This window comes from Tenrec ecaudatus, chromosome X (assembly GCF_050624435.1).
Source record: "Tenrec ecaudatus isolate mTenEca1 chromosome X, mTenEca1.hap1, whole genome shotgun sequence".
NCBI classification, from domain to species: Eukaryota; Metazoa; Chordata; class Mammalia; order Afrosoricida; family Tenrecidae; genus Tenrec; species Tenrec ecaudatus.
In genome coordinates this window covers 45,441,856-45,462,594 of record NC_134548.1, presented here as the reverse complement: position 1 = coordinate 45,462,594, position 20,739 = coordinate 45,441,856, and the positions used below count along the sequence as shown (strand labels likewise).

The window sequence follows — 20,739 nt, the reverse complement described above, 5'->3', positions numbered from 1 at the left end:
GTAAGAAAGGGGAGGGCAGAAAAGAGTATAAAAGTTTCAGGTGTAGGCTACCAGGCGTCCTCAAACTGCGGCCCGCCGAGTGTTTTTGCCCCGTTTGGGGTTTTTTTTTTTTTCAAAATAAAGATGTGCAGTGTGCACAGGAATTTGTTCATAGTTTAAAAAAACAAACTAGTCTGGCTCTCCAACGGGTCTGAGGGACGGTGAACAGGCCCCCATTTAAAAAGTTTGAGGACCCTTGAATGCTGCTGCTCAGACTAGGGAAGGGCCGAAGTGCCGGCAAAGCCAAACGGATCTGACCTGCCCGGGGCCAGACGTCAGTGGAGCCGCACAGCTTTTCCCAGCTACGCTCGCGCTCACGTCACCGGTGGGGACGGCTTCTGGGCGGGGCCGCGCCGCCGCAGAAACGCCGCTCCCAGGCCCTTGCGCCTGCGCGCTGCTTCCCGCCCGGCCCGCGACTTCCGGGGCGTGAGCGCGTCATGGTGCTGTCTGAGTTGGCAGTGCGCCTCAACTGTGCTGAATACAAAAATTGGGTGAAGGCGGGCCACTGTCTCCTGCTGCTGCGAGCCTGCTTGCAAGGCTTCGTCGGCCGCGAGGTGGTCGCCTTTCACCGAAATCTGCTCGCCGCCGTCCCTGGCCTGAGTCCCCGCGTCACCTGTCGCGGCGGCTCGCGGTGCAGCCCGCGTGCCCGCCAGGTGAGTAACGTCCGGGGGCAGCTTCCGGTTCCCTTGCAGGGCGGGTCTTCAGTTGTTTCCCCAACTCACCACCGACCTCTAGTTTCAGCCTCAGTGTCGGGTGTGTGCGGAGTGGAAACGGGAGATCTTGAGCCATCACACAAACAGAAATGGAGACGTCCACTGGGGGAACTGCCAGCCGGGCCGCTGGCCCGTCGACCCCTGGGAGGTGGCCAAGGTAAAGCACTTAATGGCGGGGAGAGGAGGCGGCAGTGGCGGGAACCAGATGCCGGAGGACGGCTGTGAGGTGGTGCGGAAGCCAGGGCTTCTCAAAGAGGAGGCCTAGGGGAACTGCACGTTTTATTTGACCTACAGAGTTTTGCCGTGTTTTCAAGTGTCCAGGTGGTTGGGAGCTGTTCTATTGGATTTGGCCTGTTATGTTATATTATCCTCCAGACATTTGAACCTGCTACCCCTGCTTGGAAAGGCATAGGAAGGATTTCCCCAAGAGACGCTGCTGCGGGGGCGCAGGCCGAGGAGAGGCTCTTACAGTAGCTCGTTTTGGCTAGCAAATAGGACCCCACAAGGGCGGCAGAGGAAGACCAGGGAAGCTAGTACTGAAAGAAGGACCTTAAGTGCCCAACTGTGGAGTAAGACTTTAGGGAAGCAGGGATGGGCTAGGTAGCCAGCTAGGAGCCTGTGTTCACACGTGATTTACTAAACTGAGCCGAAGTTTGGGGGCTTTTTGGTGTTGGGCAAAGTGTGTGTGTGACAGAAGTGGTTTTGCCCACAAGCTGGTCTATATGGGTGAGCAGCAGACATGGGCTCAGCCAGAGCCTGGGAAGCCAGCCATCAGAGTTTTAGCCCAGTTGATGTGGTGTGATAGTGGGCCTGCCTCTCTTTCCTCATAGAGACTATAACTGTTTAAGGGAGTAGCAAGTCTCATCTTTCTCCCAAGGATCGACTAGTGGTTTTGAACTACTGACCTGGCAGTTAGCAGCCCCACCCATTACCACTGTGCCACCAGGGCTCTTCCATGCCCCTTAGATAGCTGGATACTGAGATCTGTGAACCACCCCACCAGGCCTCGCGTGCGTGATTGCATGCACGTGCACATGGAGTTGCCATATTTCTTTTTCTACTAAGAAAAGGGGGTGGGGATGTTAAGAAGTGGAAGTATGCATTTCTTAACTCCCCCCCCCCCCTCTTTTCTGTATCCATCCTTCCTCTCTGCCATTTGCTACCTTCACACCCTCGGAATGCTCTTGAAGCCTGTGCCACCTGCTTGAGCCACCTGTTCCCCCTCCTCATTCTCCAGGACCTTTATAGTCCTTCCCCCTCCCCAGCCTTTTCACTTCTGGGCTCCTTGTTCTAGCATCCTCCGGGCCGCTCCACTTCAGCCTCCTTGCATGCTCATGCCTTGGACCTTGTCACAGGAAGGCTTTTATCCGATACATTTATTCAAACGCCCCCTGCCCTTGTACTCCGGTCACCTCTTGGTGGCGTGGCCTCTGCCCTCCGTCTTCACTTGACCCTTTAGCTGGCCCAGGTTCCACGATCCATTGTGTAAGTCAGCCCCTCATAGTCACCACAGTCCTGCTCCTGCACAGTCCTGCATCTGCTCCTCTGGGGAAGCCTCTCACTGACTGCTTTTGCTTTCTGTCCCGAGTCAGGCAGGAGCCTCAGCAGTCCAGGCCTTGTGCCTCTAATCGATTCCATTCCTACCCCGCCCCCCTCGCTAATACCCAACACTCCATCGTCCTTGCTCCCAGCTGGTGGCCTTGCACATGTTTCATGGAGTTGATGGGTGCCCCCAGCACACACATTTACATCTTTGCACCCAGCCTCCCAGTCCTCCTCTCTTGTCTACTGGGCTCTCCTCTGGTCGCCTGAGGACTTTGAGTCTCCAGTTACCCACTTTCCCTCCCTCCTGGTTTATCCCAATCGTTTCAATATAATTTAGTTTTTTTAAGTAGGGATTACATGTAAAAGTAATCACACTCCTAGGTCTATAAACCAAACCAAATTCATTGCCATCAAGTCAATTTCAACTCACAGCAACCCTATGGGACAGGGTAGAACTGCCCCTGTGGGTTTCCCCAGACTAACTCTTTACAGGAATAGAAAGCCTCTTCTTTGTCCCGTGGAGCAGCTAGTAGGTTGGAACTATTGCGGTTGGCAGCCCAACACATAACCACAATACTACCATAATGCCCTTTCTAGATCTTTACCCCAGAGAAATTATATATCCATAGAAAACCGGGTACACACATGGTTACCCCAGCACTATTCTAATAGCTCCAAAGGAGAAAGCACGCCCAGTGCAAATGTGGACCACCCACCAGTGAAGTTCAAGGGAGCTTGCAAAAGTTTGTGGGAACCTTCAGTTCTTTCCATTTAATTTTTTCCACGAACTCTTTGAAGGCCCCTTGGGCACTTCAGCCAGAAACAGGAGTGAAATATTGAGGTTGACCACAGTGGAAACAGGCCCTGCATTCTAGGGAGTGAAGGAGGCCCGGCACAAAAGGGTCCATGTTGATTCTATTTGTGTGGGCTGTCTAGGAAAAACAGCCCCATAGCGACAACGTACATCAGTGATTGTCTGATTTGGGTGGTGGGAGGAGGGTGTGACCTTTAAACAAGGTTTAGGGGGTTGTTTTTAGGTGATGAAAATGTGCCCAAATGGTCTGTGGTTTTGGCTAGTTATGCACTTTGAATAGACGAATGGTTTGCTCTGGCTAGAGTGAGAACTATTTTACCTTTCTAGTGTCCAATGCCCACTGTGAAGACTACACAGAGACAGACAAAAGTCTTGATGAAAGGGCTTATTAAGGAAGTTAACAAGTTGTAATTCCAGTGAGAAATGCTCGGGGCAGTTGATCAGGACATGTCACAGTTTCAGGTCTGCTAATAAATATCCAAAGGGGCATACCACAGTGCAGTAAGTCTCAACCCAAAGGCATTCGGCACACACTCTGTGGGTCAGCAAACACAGCTCCCGGAATTAGCGCCCTGGGGCACCCCACTCCAGTAAAGCCTCAGCCGGAAGGCACTCAGCTCCGCTTCTGGGGGTCACTCCCCCAGCCAGCCTCCTGCTCAAAAACACTTTGCTTGCTTCCTGGGTGGGGAAGTCCACCACTCTGCTCCATGCTCTGGCTCCTGGTTCTGCTCCCGCTCCTCTGATGTTATGGCTGTCTTCTGGATCCAGGGGGGTTCACTGCAGGAATCTCGGATCCAGAGGACATGCTCCACTCTTGGCTCTTGCTGATAATGAGATCCCTCCTGCTGCTTCTATGAGGGCTCACTTAATACCCAGCAGCATGGCGCTCCAGAGAATTCTGTTCAGTTACTCACAGGTGCATCCTTTGAGTAACTTTTCCTCACCTTTTTTCCGGACCCATGCAGGGAAGAGTCATTTGGTGGGGGTTAGAGACTGGCTACAAGAGCCACATTAAATAATTCACTCCCCCTGCAGCTTATAGTGGGTAGATTGCTGTGAACTATTTCGCAGTAAAGTTAAATGGTAACACTGGAGTTAGTTGGAAAGAAAAGCCTCACTTGGCCCACCCCGAAAGGATCTCTGGAAGCACTGCTAACCATGGGGTCGGTGGTTTAAATCCACTAGCCACTACGCAGGCCACAGCCTGGGAAACCCTGTGGAGCCAAAACACAAAACTCCAGCAATGGCGCTGGGCAATGTTGGCCCATCCCTCCTCTGCGCCCATTTGTTCCTGCTGTCTCCTATTCCTGCAATCTGCCCCTGTCAGGGTCATGGTGACCTGCAGTTCTCGGGCCTCATGTCTCTCATCTGAAATACAAAGCACGCTTTTCCTTTGGGAATACTCCTGACTTTGCCACAGTCTCTCCTGGTTTTCCTCTGCCTTCTTCTGGTGCAGCCCCCTCCCTCGGACACCTGCCTTCCCCAGCCGGAGGAGGCTTCTTTAAGCCCTAGCTCTGACCTCTCTCCCCTCAAGCTGCTTACTCAACGCCTTCACTTCCTGACCTCCCTTTTATTTCTATGGCAGGACGCGCGTGAGTATGTGTCACACAATACATACTTATCTCCTGTTTGTTTCAAAAGTAGGAGTTGTCTCACATGCACACAACACCTTCACTTCCTATCTCCTGCTTATTTCTAAAGTAGAACTCTCTCTCTCTCACACACACACACACCACACACACCCCCACCCCCCTCTCCACTTCCTTATTTCCAGTTTATTTTTAAAGCTGGACCCGTCTCTCTCCCTCTCCCTCTCCCTCTCCCCCCCACCCTCAAGCCTGCCCACTCCCCAGCACCAACTGCATAGAATCATTCTTGCTGTATCTCTTGCCCTCGTGTGCCTGCGCCCTCTGCAGCCCTGGGTTCCGGTCCTTCCTGGCTGTCTGCTGCTGTGCTGGGCCCCTCTCACTGTTGGCCTGCCCATGGGATCCAGACAGGGGAGGAGATCACTTTACCCTCTCTCATGAAATCTCTTGGCTGGCTTTCTGCTGTCTTTGGAATAAATTCCGGCCCTGGCTTATTTCTCCAACCTCATTTCCATGAAGATGCAGTGAGTAGTGTGTGGTGCGGGAAACCTGGCACCACAGTGGTTGAAGCACTTGACTGCCAAGCAAAAGGCCCATAGTTGGAGCCCACTGGCTACTCGGCAGAGAAGGGTGTGGCAGTTGGCCACACTGGGCGGGGACAGGGCTAATGGTGTTTCCTTCTGTCGCACCCAGGGTCGCTAAGAGTTAGAGCTGACTTGAAGGCACCTGACAAGACGAATGGGTGCACATTTTACACACACATACACACACAAACACACACCCTTGCAGAATCTCTAGACTGCTTCTGACTTGGTGTCCTTTTTACACACACACACACACACACACACACCCTTGTAGAATCACTAGAAGGCGCGGTTCTCTGTCCTCTCAGTTGCTGTGAGTCAAGGTTCGGCCTTGCACGTGGTAGAAGGCAGTAAGGTGTGTGAACATGAGATACAGTGGTGCGAAATCCAATTCTAAGAAAATGTTTTTACTGCCAAGGCTCACCAAACACCACCCCACCCCCCTCTCCCTGTGGGCTTCTATTTCTGTAGAATCACACTTGAACGTGTCTGAGATGGGTGTGTGTGGTGAGAAAATGCCAGGCAACATGAGACTGTGTCCCCGTCGACATTTACCCAAAAAGCCTCAAACTAGATGCAGGGCCTCGATGCGTCAGAATGGACTCCATGGCCGTGGTTCCCCAGGCTTGCTGCTTACATGCCAGTTGTAGGAGGCCTTTGATCAAGCGTCCCGCATAAGGAGGGACAGCTAGAACAGCCCTTTGGCTGGCACTTCGCTGTGACACTCCACTTGGCGGGTCAGACGCACGAGACTATAACTTTTGAGACGCCAGTTCACAAGAGACTCTCAGTCGTTGGTTGAGAACTCTGCAGCTAATACTCGCCCCGTCAGCTCCTGCCGTTGACAGAGACTCAGGAGCCCCACACGTGTGCTTGCTTGCTCGCCCTCCAGGCCTTCATGCCCCGAGGACTGGCCGACAAACGAGGACCCGAGGACTGTGACGCTGTGGCCCTATTGAATCTGATCAACTCCTGTGACCACTTCACGGTGAATCGAAGGAAAGTCACAGAGGTAAGTGCTGCCGGTCTCTGGGTGGCGTAAACGACGAAGCCCTGGGCCGCTAACCTCGAAAGGCTGGTTCTTCCAGGCCACCCTGAAATGCCCTGGGAGAATAGCCTGGCATTCTGCTCCCAAAAGACCATACATAGCCGTTTGAAACCCTAGGCTCCAGTTCTCTCTGATACATGAGGAGGGCCCCCAACGAGCCGGCCTGCCACCGGGGCTGCAGCAGTGAGTGGAGCACCGGCACGGTGGTCAGGAGGGCGCAGGCCTCCGCAGTCTTAGTTCCGCTGTACCTCGGGGTGCTGTGAGTCGGAACCTTTTCACTGACGTGATTAGAGGGTACCATGTGTTTCACATTTTGGCAAAACTTGGTTTTCTTTTAATCATAGTTTCTGCATCCCAAAGTTCTCCTGGCCCAACTTCCTGGAGACAGTATTTTTTGCATTGTTGCTTCATTCAGCTTGTGAGTATAATGAGAGCCAATAATTTTTGTTTTTTGACAGGTTATTTTAGACGAAGGCAGCGGTTCCCAACAGGGGTTGCCCGATTCATCACAGTAGCAAAATGACAGTTACGAAGTAGCAATGACAATAATGTTAGGGTTTGGGGGTCCCCACCACATGAGGAACTGTATGAAAGGGTCACGGCATTAGGAAGGTTGAGAACCACTGGACTGAGGGATGACCATGTGTAAGCCATAGCTAGCAGGCCAGAAGGTTTCGAGAACGACAAATAACTACAGGTGTTGTGTTTCTAGCCTTGATTAAACTATCCACGCGGCAGGAGTTTGAGCATCCACTCGCCTGAACCGCTCCTAATGGCAGCCAGGTGATCATCTTGAGCATGTGGATTGCTACGAATCTGTGCCAGAGGCAGAGGAAGGGGGGAAATGGGGTGTCACTTTTGCCCATTGACCTTTTTATTCCATAGCTAAAATCTGGCTTACAAGATTGAATGAAAAAATCTTTATCTGCCCGCATTTCCCCTCCAAAATGTGCACCCATTCGTCTTGTCAGGTGCCTTCAAGTCAGCTCTAACTCTTAGCGACCCTGGGTGCGACAGAAGGAAACACCATTAGCCCTGTCCCCGCCCAGTGTGGCAGCCACAGTGTCGGTCCATCGTGTCGAGAGTCTTCCTCTTTTTCACTGCCCTTCCGCTTTACCAACTGTCATCTCCTTTCCCCGGGACTAAAGAAGAATGAGGAAGTCTTAACTTAGTTGTCATAACCCATCTGCATTTCCAGCTACTCTCGGGAAATCAGCAGGCCTGGCAACAAGCTCTGAGCGAGTAGCAGCTGCCCCTTTAGATAGGGCCTCCGCGCTCCCGCCTGCCCAGCCCCACCACCCCTTTACTGTGTTTGTGGGAGAGGCAGGCATGCTCTCAGGGCAGGCTGCAGTCCAATATGGATGCTGCTTGAGCTCCCAGGAAAGTCCTGGCCGTCTTCCTTTGGGGCCCACACTTGGGGATTTTGTAGTTAGCCAAGCCTTGCCGAAGTGTCTCTTTGGGCCCAGTTTCCTTCCGTGCCATGGTTGGTTTGCCGTTAAAGCCTCTGTGCCTTTCCGCAGGTGATTAAGTGTCGGAATGAGATCATGCATTCTTCAGAGATGAAAGTATCTTCTGTGTGGCTGCAAGAGTTTCAGCTGAAGATCCAAAATTTCTTGAATGAATTCAAGACTATCCCAGAGATTGTGGAGGTCTACGCCAGAATAGAGAAGGTAGAAGTTGTGTGGAACCATTGTGGCCTCTAGAATGGAATTTGAAATGTATTGGGTCTAAATGAAAGTTTAGGGTGTGAGTGGTGACGCTGTGGGCTTGGTTCTGGGCTCCTCACTGCAAGGGGGGCAGTTCCACACCACTTGCTCCACAGGAGAAAACAAGGCTGTCTGTTCCTGTAAAGATTTACAGGCCGGGAAGCCGTGTATAAGTAGCGTCACTGTGAGCGGGAATCCACCCAGTGGCAGTGGGTTTATATGATAAACCTTGAAAATTGTTAGCATAAATCCTTCGGATTTTTTCTCTTCAAGGTTCTATATATTTTTAGAATTATTTTTATTAATTTTTTTTAGTTTCTGTAGATCCTTTTGCATTTTTATATTAATTTTGAAATCAGCTTATCAAGGTCTACACTTCTGTCCCTTATGAGATTTTGATTTGGCTTGCATTGAAACCATAGATTGATTTGAGTACAGGTAATATCTTATTTAAGGAACCCTGGTCGTGGAGTGGTTACACGTTGGATTGCTACCCACAAGGTCGGCAGTTCAAAACCACCAGCCACTCTGTAGAGAAAGACAAGGCTTTCTACTCTTATAAAGAGTTACAGTCTTGGAAACTCACAGGGGGCAGTTCTGTATCCTATAGGATCACTGTGAGTCAGAATTGGCAGTGACTAGCTGAGTTATAGGTTAGGCATTAGGCTGCTAACTTGGAGGTCAGTGGTTCAAGCTCACCAGCCACTCCCCAGGAGAAAGAAGAGACTCTGCTCCTATAAAGATTTACAGTCTTCAGAAACCCAATTTAGCGTTGCTGTGAGTTGAAATTGATTGGGTGGCAGCTGCAAGTAGGAGAAAGAGTTGCCCACCTTACTGATGGGAAATCTGAAGATTTGCTTTGCTAAGAGGTCACAGGATGGTGTTAGAGGATCCAGTTAAGGGATGCTTCATTGTAAATTCTTTGAGTAAGGCCCAGTTAAGGGATGCTTCATTGTAAATTCTTTGAGTAAGGCCCAGTTAAGGGATGCTTCATTGTAAATTCTTTGAGTAAGGCCCAGTTAAGGAATGCTTCATTGTAAATTCTTTGAGTAAGGCCCTGGGATCACATTTCCACTAAGTCAGTCTATACCTTTGATACTCTGGCAGCTGCTGACATCTGATTGGGCGGTTCACATCCCTGAGGAAGATCAGCGAGATGGGTCTGCATGCGGAGAAGGAGTTTACCTGAGTGAGAGCCAAATAAATGAAATTGAAATGGAATTACTAAAGGAAAAACTTCAAGAGATGTATCTTCAAGCAGAAGAGCAAGAAGTGTTGCCTGAAGAGGTAAAAAAAAAAAAGAGAAGAAATTAAAAAAAATTATTAGAGACTCTGGGCAGGAGGGAGAGTAGTTTATTTTGAAAAATAGCCAGTGATCTGTTTCTGATCCACAAGTTAAATAATTTCCAGAAGTAACTGTTCTTTACACATAAAGTCATATTACAGTTTCATAAATAGGTTCCGAAAATGTTTACATGCAAACAGGAGATGTGGTGAGGGCTGACTCCGTTCCGAACAAAAGTATAGATCAAGGGGATTGCAGAAAAGGATTTGCTGAGAGCGAGGGGGTTGCTGGACAGGGACTTGTAAACTCAAGTAAGAAGGAGGTGCTTCCGGCAGAAGGGCTGGGGAGTGGCAGGCAAACTAAGGTCAGTGAGAAAATGGCGGGGCCATGTCTCACCTCTGGCCACCCAAAGGAGAAGGAGAATCCAGCTCCTTGCAAGCCCAAGGCCTGTTGCCATGAGGCAGAGGTCAGACAAACGTGCACCCTCCAGCCTTCCTACCCTATTTGGATACCAACCATTCCTCCCATGGCACTCTACTTTTCTCCTGGGTTTGAGAATCTGGGGCTGTGGCCACACAGAGCTCTGAGACTGCACTCACACTCTCGGGGGTTGAGTAAGGAAAGTTAACAGGTTTCCACAAGCCAGGGTCAGTAACCAATCAGGACGCTGATTGGTCCACAGCAACACCTCTCCTTAGCCAGCAGCCAAGTCACTGTCTGTCTTGTCTCTCTCTCTCCCTCTCCCTCTCCCTCCCCCCCCTCTCTCCTCCCTCTCTTCTCTCTCCTCTCCCTCTCCCTCTCCCTCTCCCTCTCCCTCTCCCTCTCCCTCTCCCTCTCCCTCTCCCTCTCCCTCTCCCTCTCCCTCTCCCTCTCCCTCTCCCTCTCCCTCTCCCTCTCCCTCTCCCTCTCCCTCTCCCTCTCCCTCTCCCTCTCCCTCTCCCTCTCCCTCTCCCTCTCCCTCTCCCTCTCCCTCTCCCTCTCCCTCTCCCTCTCCCTCTCCCTCGGACAGCAGGTCTTTTCCTGGTGGTGTGGTCTTCAGCCTCAGCCATGTGATCCCTTGGCCTCTACCTCTGTGGGCCAGGAAGCCAGCCTGCTGCTCTCTCGCAGTCTCAGTGCTGCAGCTCTGTTGTGTCTCAGGGTCTCCTTGCCTGGCCTCTGGTCTTGTACCATCTCTTTTGCTCTGTCTCACAGCCTTTGGCCCATCTGGACTCAGCCTCCGCCACTTCACGCCAATTTCAAAGTGCTCTACTGGTGGCTCTTCTTCCTTTATGCTCCCTGGAGTCCTCGTTTCCTGCTTCGGGGATGGTTTGTCCTTAGAGCCAAGGGAGTGGCGACTGAAGCTGACCGATCCCCTCTATTAGTGTTAAATCCCTATGTTCATAATCCCATCCAATCATCTGGTGGGCGTTACAGACACACGATAGAAGAGCCATATTAAGAAACTGCACGTCACTACAGTCAGGTGTGCAGGTGGTGAAGTAACCATGTTTGTAAAGGTTTTCTATGCCATGCCAAGGGTGTTTTATTATTAAAAAAAAAAAAAAAGCATGGAGCAGGAGGCGGTATTGTGGAAAGAGTGAGATGAGCCGACCCGGCTTTTAGAAAGTTCATCGTTACAGCAGTTGGAAGGAGGCTCTTTTAGAGGGGCAAGTCTAGCCTGTCCTGTAGGGTCGCTATGAGTCGGCATCAGCTCGATGGCAGTGAGTTTCGTGTGTTCTATCTTGCTCTATTGGAAAATGGCATTAGAACCAGCCTCGTTTTCTTCCTGTTGCGTCTGAGAATAGAGGAGAGCAAGAGAAGACAACTGAAGAGGTCCGACTCCCTGCCTCTCACTTCTCTCTCTCTCTCTCTCTCTCTCTCTCTCTCTCTCTCTCTCTCTCTCTCTCTCTCTCTCTCTCTCTCTCTCTCTCTCTCTCTCTCTCTCGGACAGCAGGTCTTTTCCTGGTGGTGTGGTAAAGCACACGCAATGCCAGTGGCTGCAGGCTGAAGCCAGGTGCTTCTTGTGCATATGAGAGCTGGTAGGGAGCCGTGGAGCCATTTGATCACACCCTTGCCCTGCGAAGCAGTGATCTCGAGGGACAGGCCCTGAGGGGTGTAGTATAAGGCCCCACAACTGGTAGGAGGCTGGCCCGGAGGTCTCCCCGCTCTGCAGGTTCTGGGGCCCTAAGGCGATGGCAGGTGGACATTTTGAACCCTAATTGTGTCTAGTTTACAGAGAGGAAATACGGTCTCATCGACTTGTCCTCTAAGTCACTAGGTCACTGGATGGAGGTGGTAAATTATCATTTTGTCATGCCTTCTGTTCAGTAGGCCTTGGTATTTCTCTTAATATTTCAGTGGATCCAATTTAAGGTTGGATTAGTTGGCATATTCTCTCTGACTGGGTGTGGACCTGGCCATGGGAGCCAAGGGAGGAGCGAATGACCAAAGGGGCGGCTGTGGCTGTGTGGAGAGCGAACAGGGAGCCTGCCACTGTAGCCCAGGTCGAGATGATGATGAGGGGCTTCGGGGTGGGGGGGGGGGAAGAGATGGTGACAAAGTAGATGGGTGTGGCATGTGAAAGAAAGGGAGGCATCACTTAAGGCAGTGGTTCTCAACCTGCCTCATGCCACGACCCTTTCATGCAGTTCCTCATGTGGTGGTGACCCCCCCCAACCATAAAATGATTTCGTTGCTACATCATAACTGTCATTTTGCTACTGATATGAATCGGGCAACTCCTATGAAAGGGTCAGTCGCCCTCCAAAGGGGTCACGGCCCCCAGGTTGAGAACTGCTGACTTAAGGGAAGAATGACGTTGCCAAAGCCCTTTTGGTCAGAACCGTGCCTGGTTTGTGGTAGATTCTCAAGGACTGTTTGCTTCTGAAATGAGTGGAGGGAGGCAAGAGTGTGGCAGCCACCATGCTAAGCACTTTGGGTAGATTATTTCGAATCCTCAGACTCCTCAGTGGGGTCGCTATCACCACCTTTAGCTGGCATAGAGTTGCAATGTCTTGCTTGCCCAACGTTACTCAGCTACTTAACTGTGAGCCGCTTAGCTAGTGCCTTTTGTTTTTCCCTCTCAACTTCTTCCTTCCCTTTACTTGCACACGCCCTTCGCCATCCTTAATAATGGAGGAGCAAAAGAAAAGCCTCCTTTGGCCCCACTCTCTCACAAACTGAAAAGTGCCCCCAGCTGCGAGCACCACTTAAGCACAGTTCAAATTCCAAGCGGTGGTCCTTAAGAAGCCACTGCTGGAGAAGATTAGAAAGGACACGTCGGCAAGGAAAGGGAAGAGAGGGTTCTGGACTGGGCCTGAAGCAAAGGACAAGAGACTGGGTGGGATAGAGCAAGAGATGCTTGGTCCAGGCAGCTGGGTGTGCAAGGGTTGGTGGAGGGCAGCCGTGGGAGAGACATGCAGGTGCCAGCAGATGAAGCTGTGTGTGGAGCTCACTGCCAGTCACTTTTGTGGCTGTAGTGCCTCTGCTCCAGTACTGGCCAAGTCTAGAGGGTCATAAGGAAGGGGCAGGAGCTGACAGTACACGAGGATATCCGTCCTTTGTAGCTGCCAGCAAACCTTGGCATTTCTGTACTCGGAACTACATCAGCTTTTGATATACCCCTGTGTGTGTTTATGTCTGATCTGCTCTTTTTATTAGACACTTCTAGGAAGTGACCAGCAGAGCCCTGGTGGCATAGTGGTAACTCATAGGGCTGTAATCCACAAGGTTGGCAGTTCAAAACCACCAGCTGCTCCATGGGAGAAAGACGGGCTTTCTGCTTCTGTAACCAGTTACAGTCTCAGAAACTGGAAGGGGCAGTTCTACCCTGTTCTTGTAGGGTCACTACAGGGTCGTTATGAATTGATATCACTTAACGGCAGTGAGATTGGTTGGTTCGGTCTTTGTGAGGAAGTCACTGGGTTCAGGCCCCCTCCCTGCTCAGATGTGGCAGAGTGACCAGGACACAAGAAGAATCTTCAGAAAGTAGGCCTCATTCCAGGTACAGGAGCCAGGACTTCCAACTTGGAGCCCAGTGCAATCCATAGCAGTGCTGAGACCCGAAAGTCTGGCAGGACTAGAACTGCATCCCCTCTTAACACCAGATCCTATAGGCGGACTGGACCCTTGTACAGAACACTCCACGGGCCAGGTCGGTTTCGTGGTGGCCTTTGCGGTTTCAGCAGGAGGCTGGGAGTGACACGTTAGACCGGAGAACCCCTACAACTGAAAGACTGTTCAGCCCCTCTTTACGTTGGAGCAAAGATTGTTAGGGTCTGAGCAAGTGGGACAGCAGTGTCGCCATTTGTGTTTTAAACTGTGTCCACATGCACACACGGGTACGCACAGGTGAATGCGTGCACAGACTCGCAGGAGAACCGCATGACAGTGCTCTTCGAGGTGGCCTCCGGGGAGAGGAGCTAGGGTACTGAAGACATGGTTGGGAAGACAACCACCTTGTTCACCTTGTACCGTAGTGTGCATTTAACATTTTGTACTGGGTACATATTTTGCCTTTTTTATATCTTGTGAGTGCATATAAAAATTTACAGATAAGGGTGTTCTGGGATGGGGGAGGGAGGCGGAATAAAAAAAATTTACAAGTGAACAGATTGAAGCCCTTTCACACACGTATAGGATGTTGGCAGTGGCCATGTGCACACGCTGAATTTACGAAGACAAGCAAACGCCCCATTGTGTTGTCCCGGAACTGGGATTGTTTCCAGTGGAGGGCACTTTGTTTTAAAGGGTTTCGAACCCTTAACTTGTCTGTGGTCAGATCGGCCAGTAGCCCGTGTTTGTGTCTCCCTCAGTGGACCCAGGAGCGGGAGCTAGTTTGGGAGCTAGGAGGGTTTCGTTGGGTCCCACACCTGCTCAGGAACGACCTGACCCCAGCTGTGCATTGTGTACCTTCCTTACTGCAGACCGCAAGGAGACTGGAGTTGCTGAAGGAATTTCTGAGAAACAACGAGGACCTTAGAAATGGGCTTACAGATGAGATGCAGAGGCTAGATAGCTTCCACGTCCAGCCTCACAAACTGAACCCAGAGGATCCTCAGGGGGAGATACCTGAAGTGAGGGCCTGAGGTAAGTTCAGGCATCTGATTTCCATCAGAGCAGACTCTTTCTCCCTGGGGTATCTGCTGGCTTATCCACACACACAACTCTCGTCTCATCCCAAGTTCTCCATGCCCTGGTGATCTGAAAGAAAGGACACTGCGCCACGTGCTGTTTGCAGGGAATGGTTCTTCCACCTGTGGACTAATTCAACCTAACAAATGCCCTGTCAGCTTTGTTTACGTGAATCTGCCTGAAGCTATTGATCCCACCTGAAGTGAATCAGCGGTATAGCATTGGCAAAGACGTTTCAGCCCAAACGGGTCACTGACACTCAGGAACCCCAGTGGCACAGTGGTTAAGCACTTAGCTTCTAGCTGAAAAGCCCGCGCTCCCCCATCAGCAGCCTGCTCTGTGGGGAAAAGGTCCACTTTCGCACTTCCGTTTTCCATATACAACCTGGGAGGGCAGGGAAGCCCTGCTGCTCCGCGCCAGAGCGTCGCCGGGAGTCAGAATCAACTTGACAGCAGTGGGTTTGATTTGGTTGGCCCTGGCAGTACCAGCAAGAGGGTAATTTTCATAAGGTCAACTTTTGCTATTTTCTCTTGAAATAATTTTTTAAAATCTTTTTCATTTTAGGTTGTCCGTTGATGCAAATCAGACCTGTTCTGTGACAGCCAGCACTGCTGCTGTCTCCGCCACCCTTGCCTCTGCCAGAGAAAGAACGTCCCAAGAGGACTGCAGTCTGCCCCTGGATCTGGGCCCTTTGGAAGTTTGTTTTCTGATATTCATAATCTTGAAGTTATGTAACATATACTCATAAAACAAAACAAAATACTGGATATACTTACGCCCCAAACTTGGGACTATTGGGACATTTCCCCCCCTACTTAGAGGGAACTTGATTCTTTTCAATTGGGCTGCATTTACAAGCCGGGTCTTGCTGGCCCGAGGCTACGTGTGTGGCTGTGAATGGCAAGGTCCTTGAGTGGAGCCCCTCACCGACGGCCCCACAGGAGTCTTGAGGCCTTGGTAAACCCTAGTTGGAGGGTCTGCTCGGCCCTGTAGGGTTGCTTTGAGTTAGAATCGACTTGGCAGTGGGTGTGACGTTTGGTTGGTAAGATTGACAGGTAACGGAATATTTGCCCTTTCTTGGGTATATCATTCACTCTTGTCAAGGCCGAATGGCCTGTTCTGTGGACACAGAGCAGCCTCTTGTTCTCCCCTCCCTTTCTACGGCATCCACGTGCACAGTTCTTTGGAAGAAGGGCCCGTGGGAGGGCAGTGTAGTGAAGGAGCCACCAGGGAGGCTGGTGAAATACGAGGGGGCTTCAGAGAGTTTGGAAACACCCATGATCTTTTTTTTAGATAGCAAAGTTTATTACTGGACACTAGGGTCAGTATACAGAAAGTGGAGGTTGGAGGGTAGGGGTGATAGAAAAACTACATGGATCGTGGAATGGTAGCTTGCAAACAGATTCTTGCAATCGCTGTCAATAAGGCTTAAGCCTGTCGATACTGAACAGGCAGAAGTTGTGAGAGAGATACAAGGGAGCTTCAAGAAGTTTACGGGAAACTTCCATTATTTTCAGATTTGTTAAGAGTCATTGCTGGGCTTTTCTTGCTTCTGGTTCCTTTGTTGGTTTGCTCTTGCACCTGCATGACCAGGGCCAGGGCCTTCTTGAAAGCTTGCAGGTAATTGGGAAGCGTGTCTACGGTGGGGTTCTGCTTTGTTCTCAATTTTCTCCACGTTGTGGTCTGGCTGCTTGGCCATTCTCGGGAGAGCTGAAGTCAGGTTGGCCCTTGCTGTGAGCGGAAGACGTTCTAGTAGAGTCTCAGGGAGGAGGCACCGCTGGGCGCGCCGCCTACACAGTGCTCAGGCTGCTGGCGCTTCTCTGGCACCACGCCCCATGCACAGCAAGTAGGAACCACGGTATGACCCTCACTTCTGGCTCACCCATGAGCTTTTCATTCTCTTTTTCCATAAACTTGTAGAAATCCCCGTGGCAGCCGCAGCCACAGCCCATCCAGCCCACAGAAGAGTAGGTAGCTCTTGAGGGAGAATGTAGCAGCACTGAACACGATAGGCTGGAATGATCTGTCTGTCAGACCTCTTGCTCACTGCCTGAGTCAATGCCAACTCACAGTGACCCTATGGGGCAAGGTAGAATGGCCCCGTGAGTTTCCAAAACTAATTATTAATGGGAGTAGGAAACCGCCCCCCCCCGCCAGCTGGTGGTTTCGAACTGCTGGCCTTGCAGGTCACAGCCCAATGCATAACCACTACGCCACCAGGGCTCCTTGTGTGTCAGACCTGGGAGAGAGAAAACCAAAATGTTTCCCTGGGCCCAGAACTAGGCCCTACCATTTGTCATTTTAAATCACTGAGATCAGGAAAGTTGCATGCTTCTCCCAAGCTTGTTTTCTCCGTCACCTCTGGGAAAGGAAATTGTATGGGGCCAGGAGGGTCATTAGAAGGAGCAGGCTTTTCTCCGAGAACTTGTGTATGCCTATGTGAATTTTTTTATAATAAACATGCACTTGTATATTTGGAGGTGTTTTTTTCTAAGTTTTCATATTTCACAATCAGTAAAGAGACCTGTACAATCAAATGGAACCGTGCACAACTTGTGTATCACCGTGTGTGGACTCTGTGGTAGCCTCAATGCTGGTGGGGGTCAGCGCCAGCCCCTGGCGCATGAAAAGCGCGAGCAGCCTGCTAAGTGGGTTCCCTTCCACGTAAGGCTGTCTGTTTCTTCTTGGACGACCCTATCTTTATCTAGGAAAGACACATCGCCTGGGACGATTTGCTGGGACCCGTTTGCTGTGGTTGAGAATTTTGAAGAACTTGGGAGAAAAATGATTTTAGCATCGTAGTTGCGAAAGATGAGGCAGTTCTGTGTATGCTAATCTGCTCTTTACCAGGAAGCTCCGAGGGCCTTAGAAGGAAGACATTACATATGAGCCACCCAACCAGCTTGGCTGCCATCAAGTTGACTTCAACTCCTAGGGTCCGTGCAGGACAGAGTGGAACTGCTTCCTGTAGGGTTTCCGGGACAGTCCATCTCCACAGGAGCAGACAGCCTGCTCTTTCTCCCAGGAAGCGGCTGGTGGGTTTCAACTACTGACTTCATTGATTCATTTATGAACTTTAAAAGCTGGTTTTCAGTACTGTACTGCTGCTGGGATTAATGTAAACTATTACTAGAGTCTCCCTATCTTCCAGAGGCCCGCTTCGGAAACCCCATGCTCAGTGATTAGGGCACTCATTAGTAATGACCGTGGGAGAAAGACGAGGCCTTCTGCTACTGGAAAGAGTCACCGTCTTGGAGACCCACAGGGGCGGTCCTACCTAGCCTACGGGGGGCGCTACGGGTCAGTCAATTTCATGGCAGCGAACGCAGAGTGACTGCGAGGCTATAAATGGAGCATTTTGTGGCAAACTTTGGGAGGTGGGCAGTGCCGTTACATGCTTCCGTTCTGTATTTCAGAAACAGTGAAATTATTATTTCAGAATGATGTGGGGCAGCCAGCCTCCAAGATGGCGCCCGACAGTCCCCGCTCTCTGGTAGTCCCTTCCTTGTATTATCTCCCCACAGTGTACCATGCTTACTCTGCGTGAGCAGTAGAACAGCCGAAGTGGTGGTACGTCACTTCTGTGATGAGGTTCTGAAAGCCCCTGGTTCCTATCTTGGGCATACTTCCTGGGCGGGTTATGTCCTAGGGGCCTCCATGTGGTGAGGAGCCCTGTGGGGAGACTCCCACAGATCATGAAGGAGCGAACTGGGGAGCCGACCTTCCAGCCCCAGTGGATGAAGGAGAGACCCTGAGACTTAAGCACCCCGCTTAATCACTCCCAATTCTTGGCCTTCAGAAACCATGTGAAATAAATAACTATTTTCTAAAGCTGTAGGCTTTAAGGGATTTGTTACATAGCAATAGTTACCATTCCCCCCACCCGTGCAGAGGATGAGGAGCCCCGGCGGCACGGTGGGTTAATGTTGGACTGCTAACCAAGGGGTCAGGTTCAGACCACTAGCCCCTCCCCAGGAAAAGCGAGGTTTGTCTGCTCTGTAACGATTGACAGCCTCGAAAACGCTCAGGAGCAGTTTTACTCTGTCCTAAAGGGTACCAACGAATTGGAATTGACTTGATGGCGCTGGGGGTTGGTTGGTTTTGTTTTATGCCGAGGCTCCCTACAAAGGATACCTGCTCAGATGCCACCAAAGCCAAAGGAACCTCTATCAGAGTCCCACTAGTGTCCTGCTTGTCTTACCCAAGAGTGGATGTCTTTAGAACCTTTCAGATAGTTGCTTTGAGTTCCTCTGCATTGGAAATTGTTATCAAAGGCAGAGTTTAAACACTGAACACATCAGTGAAGGATCCCTGGTGGCGCTGTCAGATAAGCATTAGGATGCTAACCACAAGGTGAGTGATTCAAAGCCACCAGCCACTCCTCAGGAGAGTCTGCCTGCTCCTGCAAAGATTCATAAAGCCTCAAACCCTATGTTGAGTCACCGCATGTCGGAGTTAATACAATGGCAGTGGGGAGACATGAGGGGACATAGGAGGTCAATGGTAGTGACCTCACTTTCCATGCCTGACACCAAGGTTCGATCCCAGGCCCATGCACCTCCTGTACAGCCACCACCCATCTGTCGTGATTCGGTCGAGTGCTGAACAGGTTTCAATGGAGCTGTCAACTGAAGAGGTCAAACCAAGATGAACTACAATGAAAGGCCTTTCCCTGTCTAGTGATCAACTTCTAAAACTCTGCCACTGAAAGCCCTGGGGGATCACAAAGGTCCAAACTGATCAGGTGGGTCCGCCCAGGACAGGGCAGGGTTTTGCTCCATTGTGTGTGGGGTCATGAGTCGGGGCCAAGCAGACAGCAGTTAGCTAACCAACATGCATGGAGGTTCTCCAATACACCACTCTGGACCTGTACTCCCCAGAGCCTTGCACAGCAGCACCCACCGGATTCCTAGGAGGATACGAGGGGCCCCGGGTAGTGTCCAACACAGGGTGAAAAGGCAACCATTTTACTGAAAATAAACAATGAGGACGTTTATCATTTGGGTTTTCTACATTCCTAGAAACCAAGCGTGACAACTGCCCTTAGATCTGTATGTTGTTTCCCAGGGAGCTTTTCTAATTGTCTTCAGTCACAAAGACATCCGACCCTTAATACTGCTCACCTGGAGCTCAGTGACTCATTAAAACACTTCAAAGTATTTTCCCCAGTAGAAATCATCCCTGGCAAACAACAACAACAACAAAGAAATCATCCCTGGCACTTTGGTGGTGGTGTCTGAGATTTGGGGCGGTACCGTGTTTTAAGCCATGTGAACACAAAGTACCCTTTGCCCTCCCTGGTCGCCTAAACCACAACCATATCAAATACTCAAGAGAGCTTTCAAAGAATAAAGAGTGCCTTCCCGCTCAAACAGCAAGTCTGCCTTCCCTCCCATATAACTAACCCTCAAGTTAGAGCCCATGAAAAGCACGCCCGCTACCCTCACCTCCTGAAAACATCCTTTGCTGTCCACCAAATAATAACAAGACTCAGCGGCTGCAGTCAATGCAATTTTCTTTTTTAATGAACCAAACCGCAGGTTGCAGATGCACACTGTTGGAGAGTCACCACCAAAGCTTTAAATGGGTCTTCGCGGTCGGAGAACCCCAGTGTTTGCAAGCTGCAAAGCTTTGATCAAACACCCTTAGTCATTTCGAAAATTGCTTCGAGCCAGGGGCAGTGGCCCCCTGCTTGGTCACGGTCACCGGAGGGTTGCCAGGATTGACAGTCAACTCGATCCCGCCATAGTGGTAAAGAAAGTAGCGGGTGGCCTGAGTACTCTGCGCCACCACGTTGGTGCCGTGGCACGCCATCAGCAGCAAGTTCTGGGGCTGGACCCGGTAAGCGAAGCGCATAAAGGCCAGCGAGTAGAAAATGAGCGCGGCCGTCATGCGGCCGCTGATGATCTCCGGGGACGACTTCATGTCCTTGAACGCGGCCAGGGGCAGGCCCCAGTTGGCCATGGGCCCCCAGAAGTGAGTGCTGGTGATGTAGTCCCGGAACTCCTTGGTCTTCACGTAGTCCTTCGCCCGCTGCAGCACTGCAGCCACAGCCGCCATGATCGCTGAGCTGTGTGAAATACACGGGCAAGTAGCCCACGGCGACGGGCGCGAGGCCACGTGACATCACAACCGCCCCTGACGCAGCCCCGTGAGGTGCGCAGGCCACCACGCGGCGCCGTCGTGGGTGGGGGTGGGGCCGTGACCGTGACCTCGCGCCCTTGTGGGGCTCGCGGCAGAGCCCTTGAAGGGCCGTGGCGCTCTGTGGGTCACGCGGCTGCCCGCTGTCCCGCCCTTTGCGCGTGAG

The 20,739-nt window shown here is 51.2% G+C and overlaps 2 protein-coding genes across 2 annotated transcripts; one reads left to right on the top strand and one right to left on the bottom strand.

Annotated features, from left to right (window-relative positions):
* The first annotated feature begins 130 nt into the window (after positions 1–130).
* Positions 131–16,912, top strand: CXHXorf38 (chromosome X CXorf38 homolog). The gene is made up of 7 exons (XM_075538618.1): positions 131–692; positions 775–909; positions 6,174–6,293; positions 7,850–7,999; positions 9,143–9,322; positions 14,225–14,387; positions 14,997–16,912. Exons 1-6 carry the CDS (start codon positions 477–479, stop codon positions 14,384–14,386), a joined length of 963 nt encoding a protein of 320 aa, XP_075394733.1. The 5' UTR covers positions 131–476; the 3' UTR covers position 14,387; positions 14,997–16,912.
* A 3,090-nt stretch (positions 16,913–20,002) lies between these two features.
* Positions 20,003–20,492, bottom strand: MPC1L (mitochondrial pyruvate carrier 1 like). The gene has a single exon (XM_075539348.1). It carries the CDS (start codon positions 20,490–20,492, stop codon positions 20,082–20,084), a length of 411 nt encoding a protein of 136 aa, XP_075395463.1. The 3' UTR covers positions 20,003–20,081.
* Between the last annotated feature and the right edge of the window lie 247 nt (positions 20,493–20,739).